Source organism: Excalfactoria chinensis, chromosome 3 (genome assembly GCF_039878825.1).
Source record: "Excalfactoria chinensis isolate bCotChi1 chromosome 3, bCotChi1.hap2, whole genome shotgun sequence".
NCBI classification, from domain to species: domain Eukaryota; kingdom Metazoa; phylum Chordata; class Aves; order Galliformes; family Phasianidae; genus Excalfactoria; species Excalfactoria chinensis.
Window position 1 is genome coordinate 81,582,180 of NC_092827.1, and position 24,383 is coordinate 81,606,562.

A 24,383-nucleotide genomic window follows, 5' to 3' on the forward strand; every position below is an offset into this window, starting at 1 on the left:
CTTAAAATGAACTACAAGGGAAAGTTTTATAGATCTGCAGTCTGCCTTCACTTGTACCTTCTGTTTTAAATTTTACTACTACAACTAATCAGTTTTTGACAATTCATCTGGTTCACTGTTATTTTCCAAATGCTGCTCTGCTATTCACATTCTGTCCTTTGTCACATGACTTGTTTTCCAAGTGTCTTTTTACTAATTTATCTGAAATACTGTCATCCTGACCTTCTTTTCCTCCTGAATAGACTCTGAAGGAGAGAAAGGTGGGAAAGAGCCTGTTCGGCTCAGGACTGTGTAGGGGTATTAGAAGTTAAAAGTACAACTTGATTTTTTTGCAGTATCATCTAAGTACCATCATCTATATGGTTATACTTAGATGACATTTTACATTGAGGTGAGGGGATTTATTGTAAGCATCATCAGCCCACTGATGATCTTTCTCTTTCATTACACTGCTTCCTATTTCAGTAAGTAACCTTTCCCCAACCTATTGCTTAGATATCTGTAATCCCATTTGAAATTCTAAATTGTGAAACTCTACTACTTTTGGGTTACTAGCAGGAAACAAAACAAACTACTATTAGAGAGCCTGTGGCACTGAGTAAGATGAACTGTGATGCAATATGAAATCATTTCAGCTGGATACGAGAAAAATATTAGTGTCTTAAGGTTCTTTCCAATTCCTTCTCTAGTTTTAGGGCGGGTAGCTGTCAAATCCTGTGATCTGCAAGACGCTGATTTTAAGGATTAATTTATGGTAGCCACATTGCCAAAAATTTATTTGAACTGTGTTTGTGACTAATGGAAACAATTAACAGTTATCTATATTTTTATTTAAATCTCTAATTCTTTGTCATATATAATTTGGAAAAGGAGGTCAAAGTTTGTTCCATGAGAACTGATAACTGTTGTTTTGTGTTGGTTTTTCAGCCCAAGTTTTGTTGGTATATTCCTTTTTTAAATGGGTGTATCAAGTATTTGCCTTCTTTTAAGGATATGGATAACTTACTATTTATGAAACATAACTCATGAGTCCGTTTATGAAGTGCTGGAGTTCATTTTTCAAAGCAGTGTATTTTTTGATGAAATAGAAAATACTCAACTTCCTGGTCATTTTTGGGAAATCCTAGTCTTTGCATTTTTTTGTTGTGGTTCCACTCTCAGTTACTGTACGCAGCTACTTGTGCATGCCTAATGCGTATACATCTCCAGGAACTACAGGCATGGTCAGTAAGCAAAAATGAGATGACTGAATACCTCTGTTTTTTTCACTCTTGCTGTTTTGCTTTCTGGTTTTTCTCTAGTTATGTGCCTTCCTGCCTTGACATTCCCAGGTGAATTCACACATCAATCACTGCTCTGTATTTTTTAGAACACCTTTTAATTTTTACAGCATTTCTGCTAACATACAGCATTTCTTGTTTCCCCTCTGAGCTGGAGGCCATTTCCAACAATCACTGGACAACCAGCCTGCTCACAGTGCCTTTGGGCATCTTTTCTGCAGGTACCTGCTGACTAATGGTTTTCATTAGACTGCCTCCTCCCATCACGTAATCTGTGGAACAGTTAACCAAGGGAGAGGTTATGTATGTTACCCAGTTTGATAACTGCTGTTTTCTTTCCCTATCAAAAAGATTTATAAAATCACACCAGTTATGAATAATTTAAGTGCTGTCTTTTTGAGAATAATCAGTTCCATTATGTAGTAATGATTCAAATTTGGTTACCAAATTTCATTATATTGAAAATGGATGTGTTCAAAAATAATTGCTGCATGAGGTACACCTTGCACATAGTCCTCTTTTCAGCATCTAAGAGGTGGCCCATGAGTTCCATAGAGCACTTAGTCCCCATCTGCTTTTTCCTGACAAACTCTGTGATACAGGAGGTGAAGATGCAAAGTAGTTTGTTTGGTTCAAATTGATACCATCTTTTAATACAAAATTTTTAATATGTTACGTCTTACTGAGTTTTTCCATGTGTATGCCACATGCTGCTTGACTTGATGTACATGCCTAGCTCTTGTATTTTGTGCTGACATTTTTGTCTTCAACTTGCTACATAATGTATGTGTAGGAAACTTGAAGTTGTTTTGAAAAGCTGTTGGGTAACTTGGAAAACTCTGAAGTTTTGAAATCTGACTACAGGAAACAGAGTTTGGTGGCTGGCAGATGCTTTGAGGTTGTGTGATAAAAAATCACATTTTTTTTCTGCTTAAATAACCACTGATCATCAGAATTGGTGTTTAAAACAATCCTTGTCAGGAGGATTTATGTTCATTCACAGAAAGTTTTCAACTAACTCTTTTTAAGAGAAATCTTTCTTGTAGCCTTAACAGTTCCTGCAGAATCCTTGGTTATGCCTTCATTAGCAGCCTTTTGGTGCATTGCTCGTACACACCTAGAGAAACTTCCTCTACGTACCTCTTTGTTTGAACATTTGTTTCCACCTAGTAATTTGCTTTTGCTGTGTTTGTTTTGTGGCCTATGGCTAAGGCATGTTTTGTTGGCTCAGTGCTGGAAGCTTTGCTGATAGTTGTTGTGTGCTGATTTACTCTTGCATAATTTTTTTGTACACTTGTTTTTATGGACATTCAATCTTGCCATCTTACCATGTTATTTCTGTAGACCTGGATTTGTTTGCTTGTCAAAAGCTTTGTATTGGAGTCATGCTAAAATATACTTAATCCGACTTGATCATGTGGCAAGCAAAGGCTGTCCTGTCGTAAATAGCTGTCAGTTTATTTATTTGCTTTTGAAGGAATTTTGCTTTTATCTGTATAGCCCATGTGTCTAATTAGAACATCCCTAACCTAACGTTTGGGTGGTTCTTGCTTAGAAAATGCTAAATGAACCTGTGAACCATGAACTTATCCTTTATCAGTTCAAAAAGTTATTTGAAAAACAAGCACAGAAGGCTTCTGCTTACTCTTTTTAGCTTGGATTGATTTTCTATTGTGGCTTGAACTACACCGACGTATTGATTCTGGCTAGTAATGAGTTTGATAGGTATCAGTATGTTGCTCAGTTTTGGATGTAACTGTTATATTTACATGAGTAAATGTGAAGGCCTGGAAATGTCACTGCTGCCAAGTGCTGGAGGCAGCTCTGTGAAGAAAGCTGATGGAAGATCAGACACATCTGTTGCCGTGTTTTCTTTGAGTTCTCATTCTGAGATACTTCTCAGTATCAATAATGGATGAGCATCTGTAAGTAAATGTATATTATAAATACTTTATTAACTGTTCGGTACATGAGCTGCACCAAAGAAAATGTAGCTTTCTCTTGTCCAGCTGTATTGTTAAAATGGTGCTGGAATTTAAGATGCTGTGATATCTTTTTTTTTCTCCAGAAAGATCTGGGTAGTTTATCTGACATAGTGTTTGTATACATGCAGACAGAAGCGCGTAAACTCTCTAAGTTATGTTGCATTGTCATTTTTAATGAAAAAACTGTGTCAAGTTCCAAAGGAGTTCATCGTGGGTGCATGGTCATTCAGTCTCTGAATTCACTGCAGCATCAGAAATCCAAGCGAACTGATATTTTGAGTGCAACTAATTGTAACTCTTCTTCTACATTCCCTTCTGCAGGATGACAGGAGCAGAGTTTTTCTCCCGATTTCCGAGTCTTTATCCTTTCCTTCTCAAGCAGTTGGAGGTTGTAGCCAATACTTTGAACAGGTAACATGATATCTATGAAACTTTTGCTATGTTCAGTTGAAAGTGAGTCGTCACACATACTATAACACTGCTGTTTTCATCAGTGCTTCTTGAGGTTGTGTAGATCTACTACTGTTTTTCTAAGCCTTTTTTTCCTGTAACTTGTACACTGCTGCAGTGAGATTCTGGAGTCTGAAGTGCTACTGAGATGTTAGTAGCAGCTTTGTTCCTCCCCGTGAGCTGTTGCATTCCTAGGATCAGATGTTAAAAGAAAGTATATTTTTCAAGGCAGGACAGAAACTCATTGTTTTACAATGTCTCATTTTTAACAAGACTTTCTAAGGTGTTTAAAGAATAGAAGGTCTTAGGCCTTGTGTGACCCTCAATTACCATTTTCAAGCCTGTGACATGCTGTCTTTGTAGAAGGTCCTTGATCTCTTTTTACTGAGTCCACAAATGGTGTCTGAGAGCTCCAATTTGACCTAACTAGATGATATACTTAGGGATGATGCTGATGGCGTTACCCCCAGGTTCATGAACTTTTAAAGTAAACCAGTGCAGGCTTTGTTTTTCCTTAAAATGTTATGGTATAAACTGTAGAAGTTCAGGAGCTGACTTAGAGGAGAGTTTCAGCTGTCTGTTTAATGGCTTGCAATGAAGTTGAAAGAAGAATTTTGCCAATCATTGAATCTTGCACAGTTTCTGCTCTGGGCAAAAACGATGCATGTATTCCATGTAGCACTCTGTTTTACTTGACATTTCAAAAGGTGACAGTGTAATCACTAGATAAACTGGGGAACTTGCTTGAAATACTGTCCTTGAATGTTTTTTGATTTTTTTTTTTTGGTTGTTTTTTTTTTTCAGTGCAAATTAAAGATTGTATTTTATTTTACTTTAACTCATTGACTAAATAAGGAATTGCTGATTTTTTGTCTTGGATTTCTGGTTGATTTTACAGTATGAAAAGTAGGTGCTTGGTATTAGTGACAATAGCTATTCTTAAAGCTAGCCCTGCTATTTACCAAATCCACATTTTCTTCCTACCAGACTGAGAAAGACCTTTTTTTTGTTGTTGTTTAAAGCATCCTTTTATAACTCAGCTTTCTCAGTTGTTCAGTTCTATGAGAAACATTACCTGTTCTGGTGTTCAGTGTTAGTTAAAAGCAAGGGCAGCTCTCTGTTATTAAGGACAGAAGAAACTGAGCTAAAATAGGAAAGAAAAGGTGGCACAGCCTTAAGTTGCCTTCATAGAGGGATTCCCAGTAGTGCTGTAGAACTGGATGCCTTGTTTGATTCCGGTAGGTTTTGTATGTTATTATCATGACCAGCATAATGTACCTCCTTGAAATGCAGAAGAGCACTGTGTGTGTGTGAGAATCCCAAGACTGGCATGAAGGATGATATTCTCATCACATGCATATTCCTGCTTTTTTATTTAGTGAAGATGAAGAACTGAAAATCCATCCAAGTTTGTTTCTTTTGCTATTAATCCTGGGAAAGCTGTATCCATCTCCAATGGACGGCACTTACTCAGCACTCAGCATGGCACCATTCATCCCCTATATTATAAGGTAAGATGGGTCTCTGGTATTTTTTCATATGATCGAGTTCTTTCTAGTCTTTGTGTTTATTTGTTCTGTAATAAAATGTCTTTTTAAGCTTCTCTTCAGTTTTGAGCTTTAATTCTTAAAGAAAAAACTCTAAATGGTGATTGGTTGTACTTCCATTTCTTATTAATTCTTGTTTTAGCAAAGTAGAAAGAATTTCAAATCATGCAAGCTGTTGTGTCAGTTGTTCACAGATCTTCATCTGCAAGAACTCGATTCCTGCCAAATAAAGGATAGATATAAACCAGTGAGCTTGATTAGCTTTGTAAAACAAGTCTTATATTGCTGAATTTCTTGATTTTTTTTTTTTTTTATTTTTTTTCAGGCTTGCAAAATGATTGTTGGTAGCTCGTTGTTGTAAAGATTAATATTTAGTTCGGCTCCATATCCATACATACACATAAATATGTACTTACCTATATAGAGGCAGACATATTCTATATGTAATCTATTTCTAAGATAACTTTCCAAGATATTATAGTGTAACTTTCACTTCTGTGGTGTTTACGCTGAGAGAGTTGACAGATGTTTTGGCTTTTGTGTGCCACTGTTGTGGGGTTGTAGTGCCTTGTAAGGGGGAAGGACTGTTGTGGATGGGGAAAGTAAGCATCATTAGTAATTTGAGAGGAAGTCTTGCTATATTTGTGAAAGCTTCAGAGTTGTATGTTAAGAAAGTTCCATTCTAAATCTTCTTCCTTTATTTAGTCAGTGAAACAAGATAAAGATGTTTCTATCCACAGATCTCCTCATTTTTATTTTGAACTGATATTTATGTTATGTCTGCTTATTCTTGGCTGCCGATGTGATATATCTCTCTCTACTTATGTTTTTATGGGGTTCTTAGGAATAAATAACATAAAAAAACAACCCTGAAAAACCTGCAGTAGGAGTTTTCTAATTGCACTGTATTTACTGATTTAAAATGCTTTTCTGCTGTGTTTGAATCTGAAATGCTTCTTGGATAAACAGTTAAAACTGCATTTGTTGGTTACATCATTGATTAGCTCAATCTTTATGCCTGTGTCACTACACTGAAGAATGCTTGTTTATTGTTTTTTATTTCTTGGTTGAGTGTTTCAGCATGATTTCTGATTGGTAGTACATTAAACTTTGGTAATATTCCAGTTACATCTTTGGGTTTTGTTTTTGTATTACGACTGCTGCATTTAGCAACTCCGTGCCCCAGCAAAATAACTCTTCAACAGTGATCACACTTAGTTACCTTTTGTGGATGTTTAAAACTTTTCAGATGGTGTGGGGAGAAAAACCCTTCAAAATCTTTAAAAGAAGAACCTGAAGCATTTAAGACACCCATGTCATTAGATCTCTTTTGTCTGCCCTTAGTGACTGTGCTCTTAAAGAGGAGTGGTATGGAGGAGAGTGTTTTCTACATTTCTCTTCCATTGCATTTGCCATTAAAATAAAATAAAATGCCTATCTATTTAAGAGCAAATCATATTTGGGTGCACAGACATGTATTTCTGTTGGATTATGTAGCAAATGCATTGACATTTTTAATGAGTGCCAGGGGACAATACCAGGGATTCTGCAGAATGGAGGAACTATTATGAGATAGCTCAATGTGATATTTCTGACTATGTTTCCTTATATAAAGCTCTTTTGTCCTTGTTCTGTGAATACTATGAATATTTTCAGTCACTTGCATCAGCTGGAATGAATACCTGTGATTTATCTGGGAAAGATAAATATCTTGCTATTTGCCCTTTGATTTCCCCTGTGATTTTCCTTTCAGCAGGAGCAGATGAACTAGAATAAAATTATTTCCTTGTCATTTAGTTTTCTTTAGAAGGTAATAATGAAGGTGGTTGTGAGGTAACCACTTAGGATCAAAGAGGCAACCTGAAGGCAAAGGCCTTGTTCATCAAGACATTAAACTGTATATAGTAACCACTGCTTTGAATTGCTCAGTGTAATATATAATGTCTATGTATATATATAATTACATGGTGGCCCATTACAATTATATCATTTAATTGCCATAGTTTACTGACATTTTCAGATTTATCTTGCTGTAACACTGTCAAGGTTAGATACTGTGCTTATGTAGCAGGGAGAGAGGAAAGGTGGGTATAAGCCATCTCTGATTTTCTGACTTTGCAGGGCTCAGTCCCAATAAAGTGGCATTCATATGTTGCTCTGAGAAGATGAGCAGGATGCTCAGTTTGCAAGAGAATGGGCAGTTATTCGAGCAGAGCTGGGTTTAAGAGGAAGATTTCTAATTGGGCTTTTGAGCAGTTTCAGTTAAGCCTGATTGGAATTTTCCATCTAGTGGGAGTAGAGTTGTGGTTGCTCTGACCGCACTGAGGTAAATTGCACAATGTGAGTAGTATTAAATGCCACAAGGACAAATCTCAATCTCCATGTACATTCTTGCTACTACCTTTTGAACCAGAGCATTTGATTACTTCTCTGCAGTTTTATTAAAAGTTATGTTTTCCTCTACCCCCTCACAGATGTTTTATATGGAAGGGAACGCTTTGATTCACAACTTATTACCTCACTTTTATTTTTTTTTCAAATCTTTTTAAAGAGCTAGATAGGTCTGTTTTACTGATTACATTCCAAGATGAAGGAATGTACAGAATGTTTTTGATTAACAAGGGAGGTAATTGGGAGGTAATGTTTTAAGTACGAAATGAAAACATAACCTCCCTTTCTCCTCTGCTTACTCCTTTCAAAAACCTGTAATCTCTTCAGAATGATCCAAATTTGAGTTACCTTATGCCCTCTCGTAACATAGTGTTGCCAAAGTGTTTGTTCAGTGCTATATGTTCTGGACTGAATCCTCTGAAGGGGTACATGGATATTGCTATATTGACTTTTCTCTAATTGAGGTCTAGTGCTTTTCAGAATTGTGAGTTCTTAATCATTTAAAAAAACAAAAACCACCTAGCTTTAAAATGTTAACTAGATATATATTAAACAAAAAAATAACCCTCTTTAGACAAAATCATTTTAATTCTTGGTGAAATTTCCCCTGCAAAAATTTGTCACATATGCAGATTTCAAGGCAGTGTTGCAAGTCATTGAAGAAACTCTGTGGAAAATGTAAATAGAAATTGAACGTCTTTTTCCAAAATTGTATTAAAGAGACGCAACTTTCTTGTGGAGAATTTTACAGTTTGCACCTTTGTGTAAAATGGAGAAGTTACTCCAAAATCTCTTGATGCTGTCTTGAATCTGGAACTGGGGTAGGTAACAGTGGAAAGTACTAGCCCTCTACTACTGCTTGCTTTCCCCTTCCATGCACCACCCCTGAATAGTACAGTATTATTTCTGTACTCATGAGCTTGTCATTAACAGACAAAGATAATTACTCTAACATAGTTGATGATGCATACTAGCATGTAAGGAGAAAAAAATAGTATATGATGAGGAAAACAGTTTTGTAGGATGAAGGAGGAATGCCTAAGAATTTTGTTAGCTGCCCAGTTGCCTTAAGTCTCTCCTAAAAAAAAATAAGTTTGGGAAGGACACAAAAACTGTGCATCAGCTGTAAACAAACTGCTGGATCAAATTCTTTTTCAAACTTGAGAGAAAAAGGAAAAAAAAATCCCAAGGGCCATGATTTCACATGCAGGTAATGCAGTACTTCAAGTTTTATTCGGTGCATAAATACACTAAGTTTTGTTGAGTTTCTGAGCAGATGCGAATCTAGACTAAGAAGCATGGTATAGAAGGTTTTTCTTATAATTTAAAAGCAAAGAATGGGTTTCTATTATAAGAGTCAGTGAAGACACAGAGGTTCAAAGTATGGATTATATATTTTGACTTATACTAAATGCTGTTCAGAGATTAAGTGTTGTCAGATACCAGCAAGTGTAGAAAGCTATTTTTAAAATGCTGTAAGTCGAAGTATGATGTTCTAATAGATGTAAGAGCTTCAGTCTCTTACCACTAATTTTGTTTTGTGTTTTTTACTGGCCGAAGGGAAGTAGTCTGTCTTGACAAATACTTGCCTGAAATACAAAGACCTTCAATTGCACTCTGCTTGTCATAGTACAAATGTCATAGTACAAATGAGTGTTTTCAGTACTTTTCCGATTAGTGAAATATTTAAGATCTGTCCTATGTATTGAAGCAACTTAATTATGTTAAATAATACTTAATTCACAAATATGTCTTTCAAATGCTAGATATACTTTTAATATACTTATGTTATTGTACTTTTTATATGGGCAGATAGTGACAGGACAAGGGGAAATGGTTTTAAACTTAAGGAGGGTAGATTTAGACTAGATATTAGGAAGGAATTATTTATTGCGAGGGTGTGAAACACTGTAACAGGTTGCCCAGGGAGGTTGTGGATTTGACTGCGAGCAACCTGGTCTAGAGGGAGGTATCCCTACTGTTATCAGGGCGGTTGGAACTACATGATCTTAAAGGTCCCTTCCACCCAAACCATTCTGTGATTCCACTTTGTGATTATGCTGGCTTTTGCCATTTACTGATTTATGTCTTTTCCTTTCTTTCTTACTGAGATTAAAAAAAAATGTCATTCTGATGAAGCTTTGTCCATTTTTTTTTTTTTCTCTATTTCTTTTCACTCGTGTTAACAAATTCCTTGCATGTTCCTTACACTCTTCATTACTGCATTTACTTTGCTGCAGATAAGGAAGTGATACTATTGCAGTAGTTAATGTCTTAAGCTTTTGAACAGCAAATTCAATTAAATAAGCAAGCATACATAAAATTATGATCCTAAAATATTAACCTTTGTGAAGTAATATTGCAAATCATCAACTTGCATGTTGTCGGCACTTGGAAAATAGATGTATTAAGTAAGTGAAAACAATCACCTCTTATTTTATATTCTTAGAAATTAGAGTATTCAATGTGAATTTGGAGGCTCCCTGGGACTCAGAGTTGTGTCTTATTAAATAAATCTGTAAGAACTCACTTCTGAAGGAAATAGACACAAGTAAAGAAAGTACTACTATTCTGGAAGTTGTTATTAATATAAATTTTACTGATTCACGATGTTACTTGCATTTGGGCACGTAGATTGCTCCTTTGAAAAACTTAATTGTTAGTGACTTATGCTAATTAGTTTTATTGCTCTGTGTTGTGTTTAAGTAGCTTTGGTTCAACTATGTCTGGTCTGTCAGGTGTCTGGTTCTGTTTTGCTAAAAGCCCTGTGACAAAGCCTTCATAGGCTTCATAGCAGTTATGTGTGGGGAAAGATGAAGCAACACTATTCAAATGTAAAACCAGAAGCTTCTCTGAAAGTAAGTGTACAGTTTTACACTAAATAAGAATCACAGGAAAAGGGGGAATGAGCAAGATCTAGTGCAAGCTATCTTCGGTTTGTGTGGGAAGAGCTGGGTTGAAGTTGTTCACAGACATCTTGTTAAAATTGTTTCTGAATCTGGTTAAAGGCAGTTCCTCCTATTTCATATATGTATAGTTGCACACAGGGATTTTGTGCACATCTTGTGTCTGACTTGAAAAGAGTTATGACTTTCTCTGGGCTAATGTGAATATCCTTTGGTAAGTGGCTGAGCAGGGTAGCTGAGTGATTGTGCTAGTGTGCTGCTTCTGTCACTCTTCTCACTTTTCTTTGTTTCTTTTTTTTTTTGTGTGTGTGGTATGGCACCAATAGGTGATTTAACGTTAAAACTTGCCTATTTTCGACTGTCATTACTGTGGACTGGAAATCTTAGTGGTATGATAAGCAAAGTACGTTTGTGGGAATGTGTTTTCATATTAGATGAAAAATACTACTTTTGTTTGTAGCTATACTGTATTAAAATAGCTGCTATTGATTAAGATGTTTGTAAAAGCATCTCCTTCATTTTCCATATCAAATGCACATTTTCTTGATCTTTGTGCACTTTTTCTTCTATTTACTTTTTAATGCATTGTCTGGTCAGTGTAACTGCTTGGTGTTGCTATTTTCTGAGATAACTGATTACTTGGAATCTCTGAGATATTCCAAGCAGACATCGATCCACTGGAATGCTCTGTCTTTGTTGGGTGATGCTTATGAGTCCAACCTAACAAGGCAGATGTCCTTTTGAATATAGGCAAGGTTCCCAAAATACATGCTTAGGTAGGCATATAAAAAGGAGCAATTCATGCTTCTAAAGCATACGCTGTTCTTTGTATTCCCATTGTTTTGTACATTGTTTTGTAGTGTTGAATCTCTATTGTGAAAATAGTTTTGAATTCTTTGTGGAAAAACTTTTTTTTTATGTGATAGAAATGCCTTCAGGTGTAAAGCAGAGAAGTGCCACTGATAAGGAATGGTTAAGTGACATTATCAAAATGACTTTTCTTAGAAAAGATTGTCTTGGTAAAGTCCCCTGTCAGGTCTCTACTCTTTTTTTTTTTTTTTAAGCCTGCTAGTTTGAAGATGAAGGAAGGAGAATGTATTGCTTGAGATCTACAATGAAACTTCAGCATATTTGGGGTTTAATAGGGAAATGTATTTCCAACCCGAGTGTAATGATAAATAGTTTAGCATTTTTTTCACTTTGATTAAGCTCAAATTGTAGTGATAGGGAAGATTATGAAGTGCCTGATTGGCAGCAGACTGCTCAAGACTTCTAATCCAGAAGTCTAATGTCTAATTTTCGCATTCTTTGCTGTAATCTATGGCCTCTTCTCTTAAAGTGTGAGCAAATCCTTTGGTTATTTTCATGGATCTGAAAAGAAGTTTTAAAAATTATTTTCTTGTTTACAATCATCTGAATCATTCAAAATATTCACAAGGTGACGATCTTTTATTTATACATTCAACTTCCCTTTTATTGTTTAAAACAATGATACAGTCATTAAGACAAAGTATTCTATCTCCATTCTTTTTATTTCCTCTACTTTGTTACTATGTATTTCTTTCCATTACTCTGTGAAGCTTCCAAAGGACTTCTCAAAAATTAACAAATTTGAAATGCTATTTTTTTATTGGAAGACATTGTAAAAAGTTTTCCTTTTACGTGCGTTTGAGTTGAAAGGTCATATAAGGAAGCTGTAACCTTTGGAGAATACAATAAGTTAAATAAGCCTACACTGAATTTAGCTACCTGAGGACAGTATTTCAGATTCCTTCATGGGAATACAAGAAAAGAGATGTCACTTAAATTGTTTCATCATGTTCTACAGCAATTCTTGATTTGAAGCAAACATATTTTTCTTTGTCTGAAGTTTATGTGTAGTGTAAGTATCTATTTACTCATGTGCATATTTTATAGATCCTGGTTTATTGGCTGAGTCACAGTACTTCAAATTTCAGTTGTTGATTTGTCTTGATATGAGTTTGGTTCCTTTTTTGATAACCTTAGTTATAATCTTGGTAACAAGATGAGACAAATGGTTTTCTCCAAGAAGGCCCTTGAAAGCATATACTGAGATGCTGTATCAAAGCTCCATTTATTCTCTTGGATTGTTTTGTTCTTAATTTCAGATTAAATCACAAAAAATTGTCTATAAACCAATTACAATTCAGGTTTCCACAGTTAAGTAAGTTTTAAAGATTAAGTCCTTTGGATATTTAAATTGCTAGGGTTGAACAAATGTATAACAAGAGGGAAAATTAGTGTTTCCCTAAAGAGAAACTCAGACAAAGCAATTCCTAAACATATTCAAGCATATATATATGTATAACAGAATACTTTTTATATTCCAGGAAACCTTGTTCTTGTATTGATGAGTAGGTACTGTCCTGTGGATTTCTCAAGTTATGTAAATTGCGTGGAAGCTCTGAGTGTCTTTTTAATTCTTTTTGCACCTCTCTTTGCTTGGAAACTTATAATACTGCTTTTGAAAGTTACTGAATTTACTCTTTTGGGAATGTTCCAGCCAAGGTAGGATAGCTAGTCTGACTGGTGTGATTTGAGGCCCCTCCTGCAGAATGTTGCCTTCTTCCATGTTCAGTTCTACTTTTGATTCCATCCTGCTTTCATGGCTGCGCTTCCCAATTCCCTTTTCCAACACTTTGTGCAGGCAGTGTATGTGAATGTGTTTCAACTGAGAACAAGATTATGATGCTGTGATACTGTCTTCATGACTGCAGGAACAACCACCTGCATCATTAATAAATAATGAATGAATAGGTATTGAATCATTCCGTGATTCTACAAGCAGATCGCTGTATATATTCAGTAAACTTGGAAATAATGCTTTCTCCTTGCTCATTCTTCTTCAAACAAGTGTAGGTATTACTTAATATAACAGCTGTATCACTTTTAGCTACACTTAAGATTTTTCAAATGATTTCTACTAATTTGTTGCTGTGATACTCATATTAAAGGCGATTCTTACTCACTTTGTTGATTTGCTTTGTATGAAGTCTGTTGAGAGGGAGTAATAAGAAAGGGAGATTAAAAAAACACTTAGGAAACACCTGCAGATCTTTTTTAATTATTATTATTAATAAAAGCATGAAGATACATTTATTTGCAGCTAGTGTTTTGTTGTTTGTAGCTAGAGCAATAAATTAGACACTTTGAAGTCTGCAGAGGAGTGCAGAATCCTTCTGTGCCTTATGAGAGTTGCTCATATAAATTATGTCAGATCTGAGTGTTAACACTGGACAGGAACAGTGGAAATCCACTGAATCAACAGTTACACAAAGTGAAAACTTGTCAGATTTATTGGCTTTTTGTTCTTGATCATGAACTGTTTGAAGTAAACAAGTTTACATCTAAAACCTCATTCACCTAGATAAACAGCACTGAATTTAAGATGGAATACTACTTCAACAGTTGTAAATTGCCTTGAGGATTTATAGATCCTCCCTTAAGGTTCTTGCAGATTTTCTTTCCTACTTGCTACCCTGAGTTATAAAATTAGACTGACATGTTGCACTATTTTACATAACATTTTAGCTGTTTCTTAGATTTGAAAATTTACTTATACATGAACTGCATGTAAGGAAAGTCACCTGCAGAAAATGTGGGAGGAATAAAAAACCTATTTTTCAAATCAAAGAAAATTATGTCATTTCAAAGATAGTTAGACACACACATGCACATTGCCCTAATGGGTGTGAGGCTCCATGGCTGATGTTTGGCCTGCAGGAGTGGTGAGAACCAAGCTGAAGTTGTGGGACTGGCAGGTGATCAGGCGGCCCAGACTGAGGCTGCTGTGCCTTTATGCCACTTCTGAGGGGTGTAGCTGCCACCCCACAAGTGATGACACTGTTCAGCTTTAAGTTAGTTACATAGTGGGTCTTGAAGGCTGATTTAATGAGAAACTACTGCATTGGGCAAAGTCTGTTGTCTTGTTTTGCCTGGCTACGTTAGATCGCCTATAAGTGGAATTCAGCAAAAATCAGAACTACCCATTCTTAATCTAGGATGTTGTTGAAAACTATGGAAAAAAAGAGTGTTTATCTTGATGTTTTTCTGGCAAACTTCTTGTGTGATTGAGGAGTGAAGCCAAGTGCCTCCAAAGCATGAGAGAAGCACAGATCAGATGCCTTCAGGATATCCAGAAGTTCAAGGATGGGTGACCTGGTATGATATCTTGCCTGTGTTGTTGAAAGGGAGTGCTTTTGAAATGTTATCTGCAATATTTCTTGGGAGAATGAAAAACAACTTTTAGTATTTTAGGGGAAATAAAAAAGAGAAAAGAAACAGCAGGAGTGTTAATGCCTCTCAGATTTGAGAAGCCATTTGCCATTGTGAAGCGTCGTCATTATGTTCCCTTATATGTTCATATAAATCAGATACTTTATTGTTCTTGAACTTTATGGTGCTTTGGTTGCTACTGGTGAGACCTGGTGTTACCTGTGCAACCTGGTGTAGAGGACCAGCTTTGGCAGGGGGGTTGGACTCAATGAATTCTAGAGGTCCCTTCCAACCCTTACAATTCTGTGATTCTGCTTAGTAGTGACTTTGTAGGAATACTCTATGGAAGCTTTCTAGAAATATGTAAGTTCTGTGGATATACAATCATGAAGATTAGAAAAACCTCTGTGATCATCTAGTCCAGCCATCAGCCCTTGCCTGTGACTGCTCTAAGCCATGTCACTCAGTGCTACATCTACCTTACTCTTGAAAACTCTCAAGAATGGTGGCTCTGTCACCTTCATGGGTAGCCTGTTCCAATACCTCATGCTCTTTTTGAGAAGATTTTTTTCCTAATATGCAACTTGCTGCAACCAGACTACTGCAGTCTCACTAGAAAGCAGTGTGAGAACTTTGAGTTTGACTTCAGCAGGTGCGTAGCACAGCAGCTGGATGATGATTGAATTGCCCTCTAGGCAAGCAGAAGCTACAGGTTTGCATTTTCCTCAGGCACAGAAAGTTGCAGAACTGGGACTGCAACATCTTGGGCCAGTTCTCCACCAGCTGGGCAACAAGGTGTTTGCTTGGGGGGGTGGGAGGATGAGGAGGAGGAGGTCATTGCCTCCTAATTGAAGGTCCTCAAAGTGTAGCACCTAACTGACATTGAGGGTCCCAAATGGACTTCTCTATGTGGTCTGGGAACAGTCATCTGCTGAGGTTGTTTGGTTTGTTTGTTTTCTTATGTTTTTAGAGATCAGTTTGGAGTACAAGGAGAAGTAAATCTGGTAGTTTTGCCTTAAGCAGTACAAATGCTGTTGTTATGGTCCTGGTATTCTGGTAGCTGAGAAGAAGTGAAATTATTTCCTTTATTCTGAATATGTGGCGGTCACTTTTATTCCCATAACAGATTTGACAAAATAACAATCTGGAACAATATTCAATGTGTAAAATACTGTATGTCCATATATGCATAAGGCATGTGTGGTATGTCTGCTGGCTTTTGAAAGGAGAGTTAAAATTAGGCTACTTTAAAAATTGTTCTCAACTCCATTTCTCTACTTTAAGAAAAAAAGTGCACAGCTCCATTTTAAATTGCTATGCTGCATTCAAGGACAAAACCGCTTCTGAATCATGTCGTTTTGGAAAGTACCCTCACACAAGTTAGAGGAAACCCTGGCATTTTCCCCATTTTCCACCCATCCTTCTGAAGAGTTGTCACATTCCTTGGGAAAAAATAATTTGTGAAAGGTCATGAACAAAATAAAGACCGTTCTTTACTGTTCTTTACTGTTACAGCTAATTAAAATCTGCATGCTTGTTACAATAACGATATTGCTAGTGTTTGGAAAGAACATCTGTATGTGAGAATTACATGGTTAAGGAAAAGTGTTATAGCACAAATAAAGGAAAAGCTGTAGACAAACCACTTTTCAGGTTTATTTTCACTATGTGATGGAATAAAATCTTTTTGTTTAAAAATATTGAATTTATTTTTACAAAGGGCTAAGCTGGCTTCTTGCGTCTGGTCAGTACAGGATTGGAATGTTTCCATATGGAACAGCCCCCAGCTGTGATAGCTCTGTTTTCACATCATGCTGTGAAGAGCCTACTCTTTGCATTTCCTTTTCAAAGATGATCTTCCTATGAGTTATTCTCCAGTGGAAGGGGTGGGAGGATAGAGAATAGAATGGGCTACCATAGTATAGGGATGAAAATTCCAGCACAGAACGTAGCTCAGTACTTCCTTCTAGCAGTATTTCTGTGCTTCAGGCTCTAGTATACTTGTGTTTCTAGGCAAGTAGTCTTTCACTACTGCCAAGAAAGTCTAAATTTGCTTTGTGATAGTTGGGTTGTATATTTTCCTTGGTTTTATATTCTGTGGCTTTTAGCCACAACAGTGAATTGCGTCTGGATGTCAAAAAATATCTATTTCTCCTTTTTCTAGGTGTGGGCACTCGCCTGTTTACCGTTCACGTGAGATGTCAGGTCGGGCCCTTGTTCCATTTGTTATGATAAGTGAAATACCACATACAGTACTGTCACTGCTGAAGGGGCTTCCAGATTCTACCAGTCTTTGCATACGACAGAATAACATTCATGGAACACTTCTTCAAGTAAGTTTCTTACTGTGCTTTTTCAGTGGGTTCTTTTTCGGTCATACTTTACTGTCAGATAACATGAGATGAGTTGTACAGAGTGTTCAAACATGTTTAAACATTTTAAAGTTGATTCTCTCAGACAATAAATGTGGAATGCAAATTTCAACAGTCATCAGAAGACTGCAAGTTGTAAATATCAACATTTACATTTCATGTAATGCTTCATATCTGGAGGTTACAGAGCAAATATCTTTATCTAAACATATCTTCAGAGAGATCTGTGTGACTCACCCAGAATCATGGAGCAAATCTGCAGCAGAGCTGAACTCCAAGTACCAGTGGTATTGTAGATACCGAGACCTGCTACTTACCTACATGTTTACTTACTATTTGATTTGCTGTTCCTGCCACACCATCAACTTCCTGCCACTTCTCTGTGCAAGATGTGATAAGCTTTATATTGTGTTCTTCTGAAAACAAGGGAGAACAGCTCACTATCAGTTGGAAATCAGAAATTTCTTCATTCCCCATATATCATTCCATTGGTTTATGGCAGTCTGTTCTGTGTGTTTGATTTTTAAGCTATCAGAGTAATAAGTTACCCATTTTTATTGCCTGTTTTTCACAAGCAACTCTGCAACAAAGGTGTATTATATATGTTCAGCTCTGTTAGTCTGCCTTAGCTGGCAGTCTGTCTTGGTACACATTCCCATTGTAGCATGTGGTGCTCTGTGGGCTATTTTTAAAAATCTTTTCCAGCATATTATTTCCCTTTCAAATCATGACCTTACAGGGAACCTGTGATAAGGAAACGAGTATAGTCCCTCTAGAGCTTTATCTGTATCCCAACATGTTTATTATCAGCTTATTTCTGATGTATATTAACTGACTTAATTGGAAGCTGATAATTTGCTCAGTGTTTTAGAAGTTGGTGTCATTTTACTTCTTCAAACAGGTATTTTAATGCCTATGAAACTAGCTGGATTGGGATCAGAGGGGTTCATCTGATTTAATTTGCATTGGGTAGATGATAGGTAACAGAGAAGGTCATCCCAGTGTGTGGGATGATTCTGTCCAGTCTTTCCTGATGTGGATGTCAGTCCAGCAGCCATGTAGGTGGGAAAGGGGATTACCAGCATCAGCCACCAGTGAGTCACAAAACTGGGGTCCCTCTGAAAGTGTTAGGAAAAGAGATTGTTCCAGCAGAGGTGAAATTGTTTTGTCAGTCTGCAAGATGATTATAACCCTTCCTTGTAATGAGAGCATGGACTGACTGTGGTGTATAAAAGCACTGCTACCTTTGCAGTGACACAGAAAAATAATAAAGGGGGGTTGGTTTTGAAACTGTCCAAAGGTTGATTTATTTATTTATTTTTCCTAAGCAAGTGTTGCTAACAAGACTGGGTTTTCTTTTCGATCCCTGTGAGGCAGGAGGTTGTCTCAGAGAACATGATTTTTTTTGTTAGATCTGAGCAGTTATTAGGAACTGGTACTGCTGTGATGACACCAAGCTGAGCAGTGTGGTTGATACAGCAGAAGGAAGGGATGCCATCCACAGGGACTTAGATAAACTGAAAAGGTGAGCCCTTGAGCACCTAAGGAGGTTCTAAAGTGCAAGGTTTTGCACTTGGGTCAAGGTAATTCTAGATGTGTGTACAAACTTGGAGAAGAACTTAAGTGTAGCCCTCCAAGAAGGATTCAGGGGTCCTGGTTGATGAAAAAGTTAACATGAGACAGCAATGTTAGGCCCTAGCTGGGCTACTGTGTCCAGGTTCAGGGCCCCTAATGCAGGAAGAATGTGGAGCTTTTGGAGAGGGCTCAGAGGAGGGCCACAAACCTGAGTAAGGTCTGGAGCACCTCTTCTATGAAGACAGACTGAAGGAACTGGGCTTGTTCAACCAGAAAGAGAGAAGGCTGCAGGGAAGACCTCATTGCAGCCTTCCTATATTTAAAGAGAGTTTATAAACTTAAGGGAAATCAACTTTTTTACGAGGGTAGACAGGGATTGGACAAGGGCTAAGGGTTTTGAACGAAATGAAGGGAGATTCAGATTAGATGTCAGGGGAAGTTTTTTACTGAGAGAGTGGTGAGGTGCTGGAACAGGTTGTGCAGATTGTGGTTGCCCCATCCCTAGAGGTGTTCAAGGCCAGGCTGGATGAGTCCCTGGGCAATATGATCCCAGTACTTGATCTAGTGGCTGGTAGCCCTGCTTGCAGCAAGGGAGATGGAATTGATGATCCTCGAGGTTTCTTCCAACCCAAGCTATGCTATGATTCTGTGATTCTATAAATCTGTGAATTGTTACTGCACTGGGGAAAGACCAGTGTTGTCAGAGTACAGCATTCTTTGAAAACTGACAGTTGATAATGATCCAGTCATGTTTGATCTCTCACATATGTCTTGGGCTTTGCTTTTGTGGTTTGCAAATCAAGGTTGCTCAAAGTCTTTGTTTAATTCTTAACTAAATGTAGTTTATGACTGAATTGCTGAACTAATTTGCTAGTTAAAAATAACAAATATTCAGAAGAAATGCTGATGGAAGGTAGGTGTGCAAAAAGGGAGACAGTTGTTTGTTTTGTTTTTTTTATATTGTATCCATAAAACACTGATAACACACAGTTCAATATATAGTTATTGTGCACCTGCTGTAAATTGGAGTACAAAACAAAGTACTATGACTTTCAGGTGTTGTTAGATACATGGTTTCAGTTTCCTTTTTATCACTGTAAGACGGAACTTGCAAAGTCTTACTGAATGGTAAATTATGTTACAGGATTACTTGTTAAAGCACTGTTTCTCTGAAGCCTTACTTAAAGAGAGCTTAAGGCTATCATCTGGCTGTGTTCAAGAGTGTACTGCATTTTCATGACATGATAGAGAACTTATCTTCCTCTCTGATATGGAAATCCCTGTGAAAAGGAGGGATGTCTGTACAATACTCAATAAAATTTTGACTTTTTCCTGTAATACAAATCAATATATGAAAATAGAATCCAGTTGATTTAATTTCTTCAGTCAGAAGCTGACGTAAGTCCGCTGCCTGATTTTTCTTTCAGTGTTCATCTGCTGTCAAATCTTGAGCAGAAAAGTTGGAATTGCTTAGACTTAAAGCTGATGTGGCAGTGCCAAATGTAATAGATCATGAAGGTATATTACAATTATATTTCAGCGTTATGTAATTGCTTCATCTGTTGCAAGCCAAATGTTCATTTATAGAAAAATTGTTAAAAAAAAAAAAAATCAGAATGCAGTGCTTGTCCAAACATGGTCTGTTTTTCAAAATGTTGAGATTGACAAGGAGTTTGTTTGACAGTAATACAAATGTGTTGTGTTTAACTTCAGTTCCTCTGCATTATGTGAAAACGTGGCTTTTGGTCCTCAGTATGAGAACTGTGGCTCAATTTATATACAAATATAAATGCGCATAAGGATAAAATAATCTAATGGTCTTTTATGCTTTATGTAAGAATTTCTTAAAGTGGGAGAAATACTGTTGTTCTGTAGCTCATACAAAACTGATATTTTTCAAGGAGTAGATTTGCATTTTAAGTAAATATGTCAAGACAAAGAAAAATCCCTTTTCTGCTTAGTGTTTCTTCTGTGAATGCAGTTTCTAATTCTGTGTTATCCAAAGAGTCATGGGAGCATGGGAGAGACTTATGTTTGTAATTCATGAGAAAATGTAGAAATCCTCTGTTAGACTTTTTAAACAATTAACTATTTCTGGGTTCTGTTGTTTTAAGATGTAGTTTTTTGCTGGATCAGTTGAAAGGAAGAGTTCATCTAGATCTTATTGTAGAAACTCCTTCATGCTTGTGAAATTTTTTTTGGCTTTTAGGAGTTTCCAAGGATCTTATAGTATCTGGGAATATTGTGAGGCATCCTTTCCAGCAGAGAGAAGGCAGAATCTGCTCACCTGAAGCTTGGGGCTGTGTTCCCAGCCAACAAACAGGACCTAAGGAAATGGCCACAAGGTTGTATCAGATGAGGTTTAGACTGGACATAAGAAGGAACTTCACTTAGAGAGTGGTCAGGCACTGGAATGGCCTGCCCAGGGAGGTGGTGGAGTCGCCATCCCTGGCAGTGTTCAAAAGGTGTCTGGATAGGGAGCTAGGAGATATGGTTTAGTGTTTTTTTCTGTAGGTATGATAAAGGGAGGATGGTTGGACTAGATGATCTTGTAGGTCCTTTCAACCTTGTGATTCTATGATTCTACAATCTTGCCTTTTGCCCTCCTTCTTTCTCTTCTGATCTTCTAGCCTTCACACTCTCAGTGAGTCAGCAGAGCACCCCTCCTTGCCTCCTTTCAGTAGGCTGTCATTGATCCTTTCCAGGAGCCTTTGGGGTTGTATGTGCTGTGCTAGTCATCCATCAGATCATGAGAATCTAGTGGAATCTAACAGAATCATCATGAGAATCTAGAGCTGCAGACCTGAAGCTGCTTCTGGCTGTCTGCTGAAGGCCCCACTCAGAGTTCTTTCTGGTCAGGCAGCCTAGTGCTCTGAGTGCTGCACATGTAGTGATGCCTACTACATGTCACCCATATTGTGATGTGTTCTCAGATCCTACCTGTAAGCTCTCTGCTAGCCCACCATCCATCCCAGTCAGGCCTCTGTGCATCCCAGCTGTTCTCTTACGTAGAGGTCATCTCCATCTTCTTGTCTTCCTAGCCACTATCTTTGGAGCCTGTATCCCTCAGCAATCCAACATGTAAACAATCCTACCATGTCTCTGTGATCCCTACAAACTCCACGAAGTCCTAGTTCCTGTAGTTCTTGAACCTCCTTCTTTGGTGCTTTAAAGCAGATTAAAGTTATAGGATGCCTAAACATTGTTTGCCTGGAGAACAATGCAACACCTTTAATTCATCCAGTTGTATTTTATTTATGATGATTAAAAATCTCCCAAATGAATGAACTGTCAGATTGGTTTGCTGCAATTAATCATGGTGCAGATGTAATTACAATTGAGGTTTCTTTGTTTTTCACATGAAAGAATGCACGCATCTGTTGGGTCATCATCTTGCATACTAGCAGTTTAATCTACTTTAGATGTACTTTGGCAAACCTACAGCGATGTATTTTTAGAATACACGGATTTAGATAAATTAAGATTGTTGGAAGAGGTATTGTTTTCTTTTAAGTTCTCTTTTAAGTGTATTGCTTTGGATGCTTCTGAAATGTTGGTAGTGCTGGCCTGCTTCCTAGCAATGTTGTGTGCATTTTTATCTGCACATTGCCACTGTCAAGCTTGACTCTGGTATACTGAATAGTAGAGAAAGTTTTGCTTCCTTTGTCGCTGTTCCATTTAATATGCAGTCCCTTCCTTTTTGAGAGCGTTTTGTGTTTCCTTTGAAGTCAGAATACACAGGTTAGAAGAAAGAAGGATTCACTGATTCCTCCCTCGCCATTTGTTCCTTCTATATAAAGAGAAGGAACTGCACTACTTGATTTAATGTGCATGCTGCCTCCTTTTACTGTCTCTACCAGGAGGTTAATTGTAGTGTTCAAGATACAACTTGTTATAGAAGTCCCCTGTGGGTTGTGCAATTGTATGTACCATTATGAGGAGCCATGTCTGGTTGGAAGTTGCTTTGTTCATGAATATTGTTTACATACTTGGCATTCACATCACAGTAGGAGAACAACCACCTCTCCTCTTGTTTGGGGGTGCACACGACCTGTTCCTGAAGGAAATTATTTAAGGTCTGTATGGGAACTGCTGAGTCATGGCCTGAACCACTGAATGACCACCTGAGGCAAGCACTGAGTCAGCCATGGGAGCACAGGTGAAGGCAATTCAGCTGTGTGACCGGAAGGGGTGGAGCCTGCCTATACCTCTCCTAGACCCCATTTAAGGGCTGAGTGCCACTGGGGAAGGATCTCTTTCTGGAGATGCCTCCTTTTGGAGTTCTGTACTGTGAGCATAGGACATGGGTGAGCATTTCATTTATTTTTGATTGTCTCTTTTCACTGTGGTAATCTTTCTAACTATAAACCTGTAAAATACTGTCCTAATCACACCAGTCTTCTCACTGTATGTTTGTTAACTGTACAAAAATCCGACCACCAAAACTTCATGAAGATAAAAAATGAAAATTCATTTTCTATTGGAGGTTTCAGTGTCATCAGTTAGTATTCAGATCCTCTTCAGAAACATTCATATTTCCTCAACACCTCCACAAAATACTGGAGTTTCATTTAGCTAAATCAGTGTTATAGTAGTAGACTAGTTCAAAGTAATTATTATTAGTAGTGTTATTATTTTTACTTGGACAGTTCTGCTTGACATGTGAATATGAAGTCCTCTGGTGGTTTTGAATGTTTGGTTGTTGTTGTTGTTTGCCTTGCTTTTCATTAATCTAGAAGCATTGTTATATTTTTCCCAAGTCTAAAGAACAGACTAAGTCACATCAGCTTAGTCAGATGCATGTGACAAAAATGAGACTTTGTAAGACAATGAGAACTTCCATAACTCTTTTCCATTAATTGAAGATTAATTTTCCCACTTTTTTCAATAGTAAGACAAATCAGCAGTTACTGTTCTTCAAAGTATAACAGCATCCTACAGAATCAGATTCATCTTTTCGAAAATACTGTATAATGAAGGAGCCTAGAATCTTTATATATTGAAATGAAAAAAAGTGTGATAGCAAGACAGGTTTATCTGCCAACTCTAAAGGGCTTTTGTTTTTTTTCTTTATGGAGATGCTGATTATGGCTAGATTTTGTGATGGTAGGACTTTAAGTTATCTGTATCCACTTTTTGGATATGATGGTTTTTAAATAAGAGAGATAGAAGAAATGATTTTAATGGTGGTTGATGACTCACTGAAGCAGCAAGAATATAGCCAGGAAATAGCTGTATGAGGTCCTGCCAATGTGTCTGAATCAGTGCTCCACTTCCATCAACTGGTAGACTGATAGCACAAACCCAGGTAAAACTGTAAGACAGACTGAGCAGTTAGAAAAACACAAGAGGACTGTTTCAGCTTAGAGTGCTTTTGAGCCAGTGGTGTATGGATGTGACTTTGAAGAGAAAAATGAAGTTCATAATTATGCTGATGAAAATAGCCAGTTTATGATGAAAACATCTATAAGTTAGTTAATTATCCAGAACGAGTATCAAGACAGATCGTTGTCGATGGAAATAGAACCTGCTAATGAATGTGAATGCCTTTTTACCTCCTTTGAGAGGAGGAGGATATTAATTTAAGTTGCTACAAAGGAAGGTCAAGCTTTAGGTATCTGAGATTGCTATCAGTCTTGCA

The 24,383-nt window shown here is 37.2% G+C and overlaps 1 protein-coding gene across 1 annotated transcript in view; it reads left to right on the top strand.

Moving 5' to 3' along the window:
* THADA (THADA armadillo repeat containing) overlaps window positions 1–24,383 on the top strand; it is a 148,406-nt gene that overhangs the window by 46,884 nt on the left and 77,139 nt on the right. Inside the window, exons 27-29 of the mRNA XM_072333041.1 lie at window positions 3,587–3,676; window positions 5,095–5,226; window positions 16,960–17,128. Of these exons, the coding sequence (XP_072189142.1) occupies window positions 3,587–3,676; window positions 5,095–5,226; window positions 16,960–17,128 (391 nt within the window). The remainder of the gene's footprint in view (window positions 1–3,586; window positions 3,677–5,094; window positions 5,227–16,959; window positions 17,129–24,383) is intronic.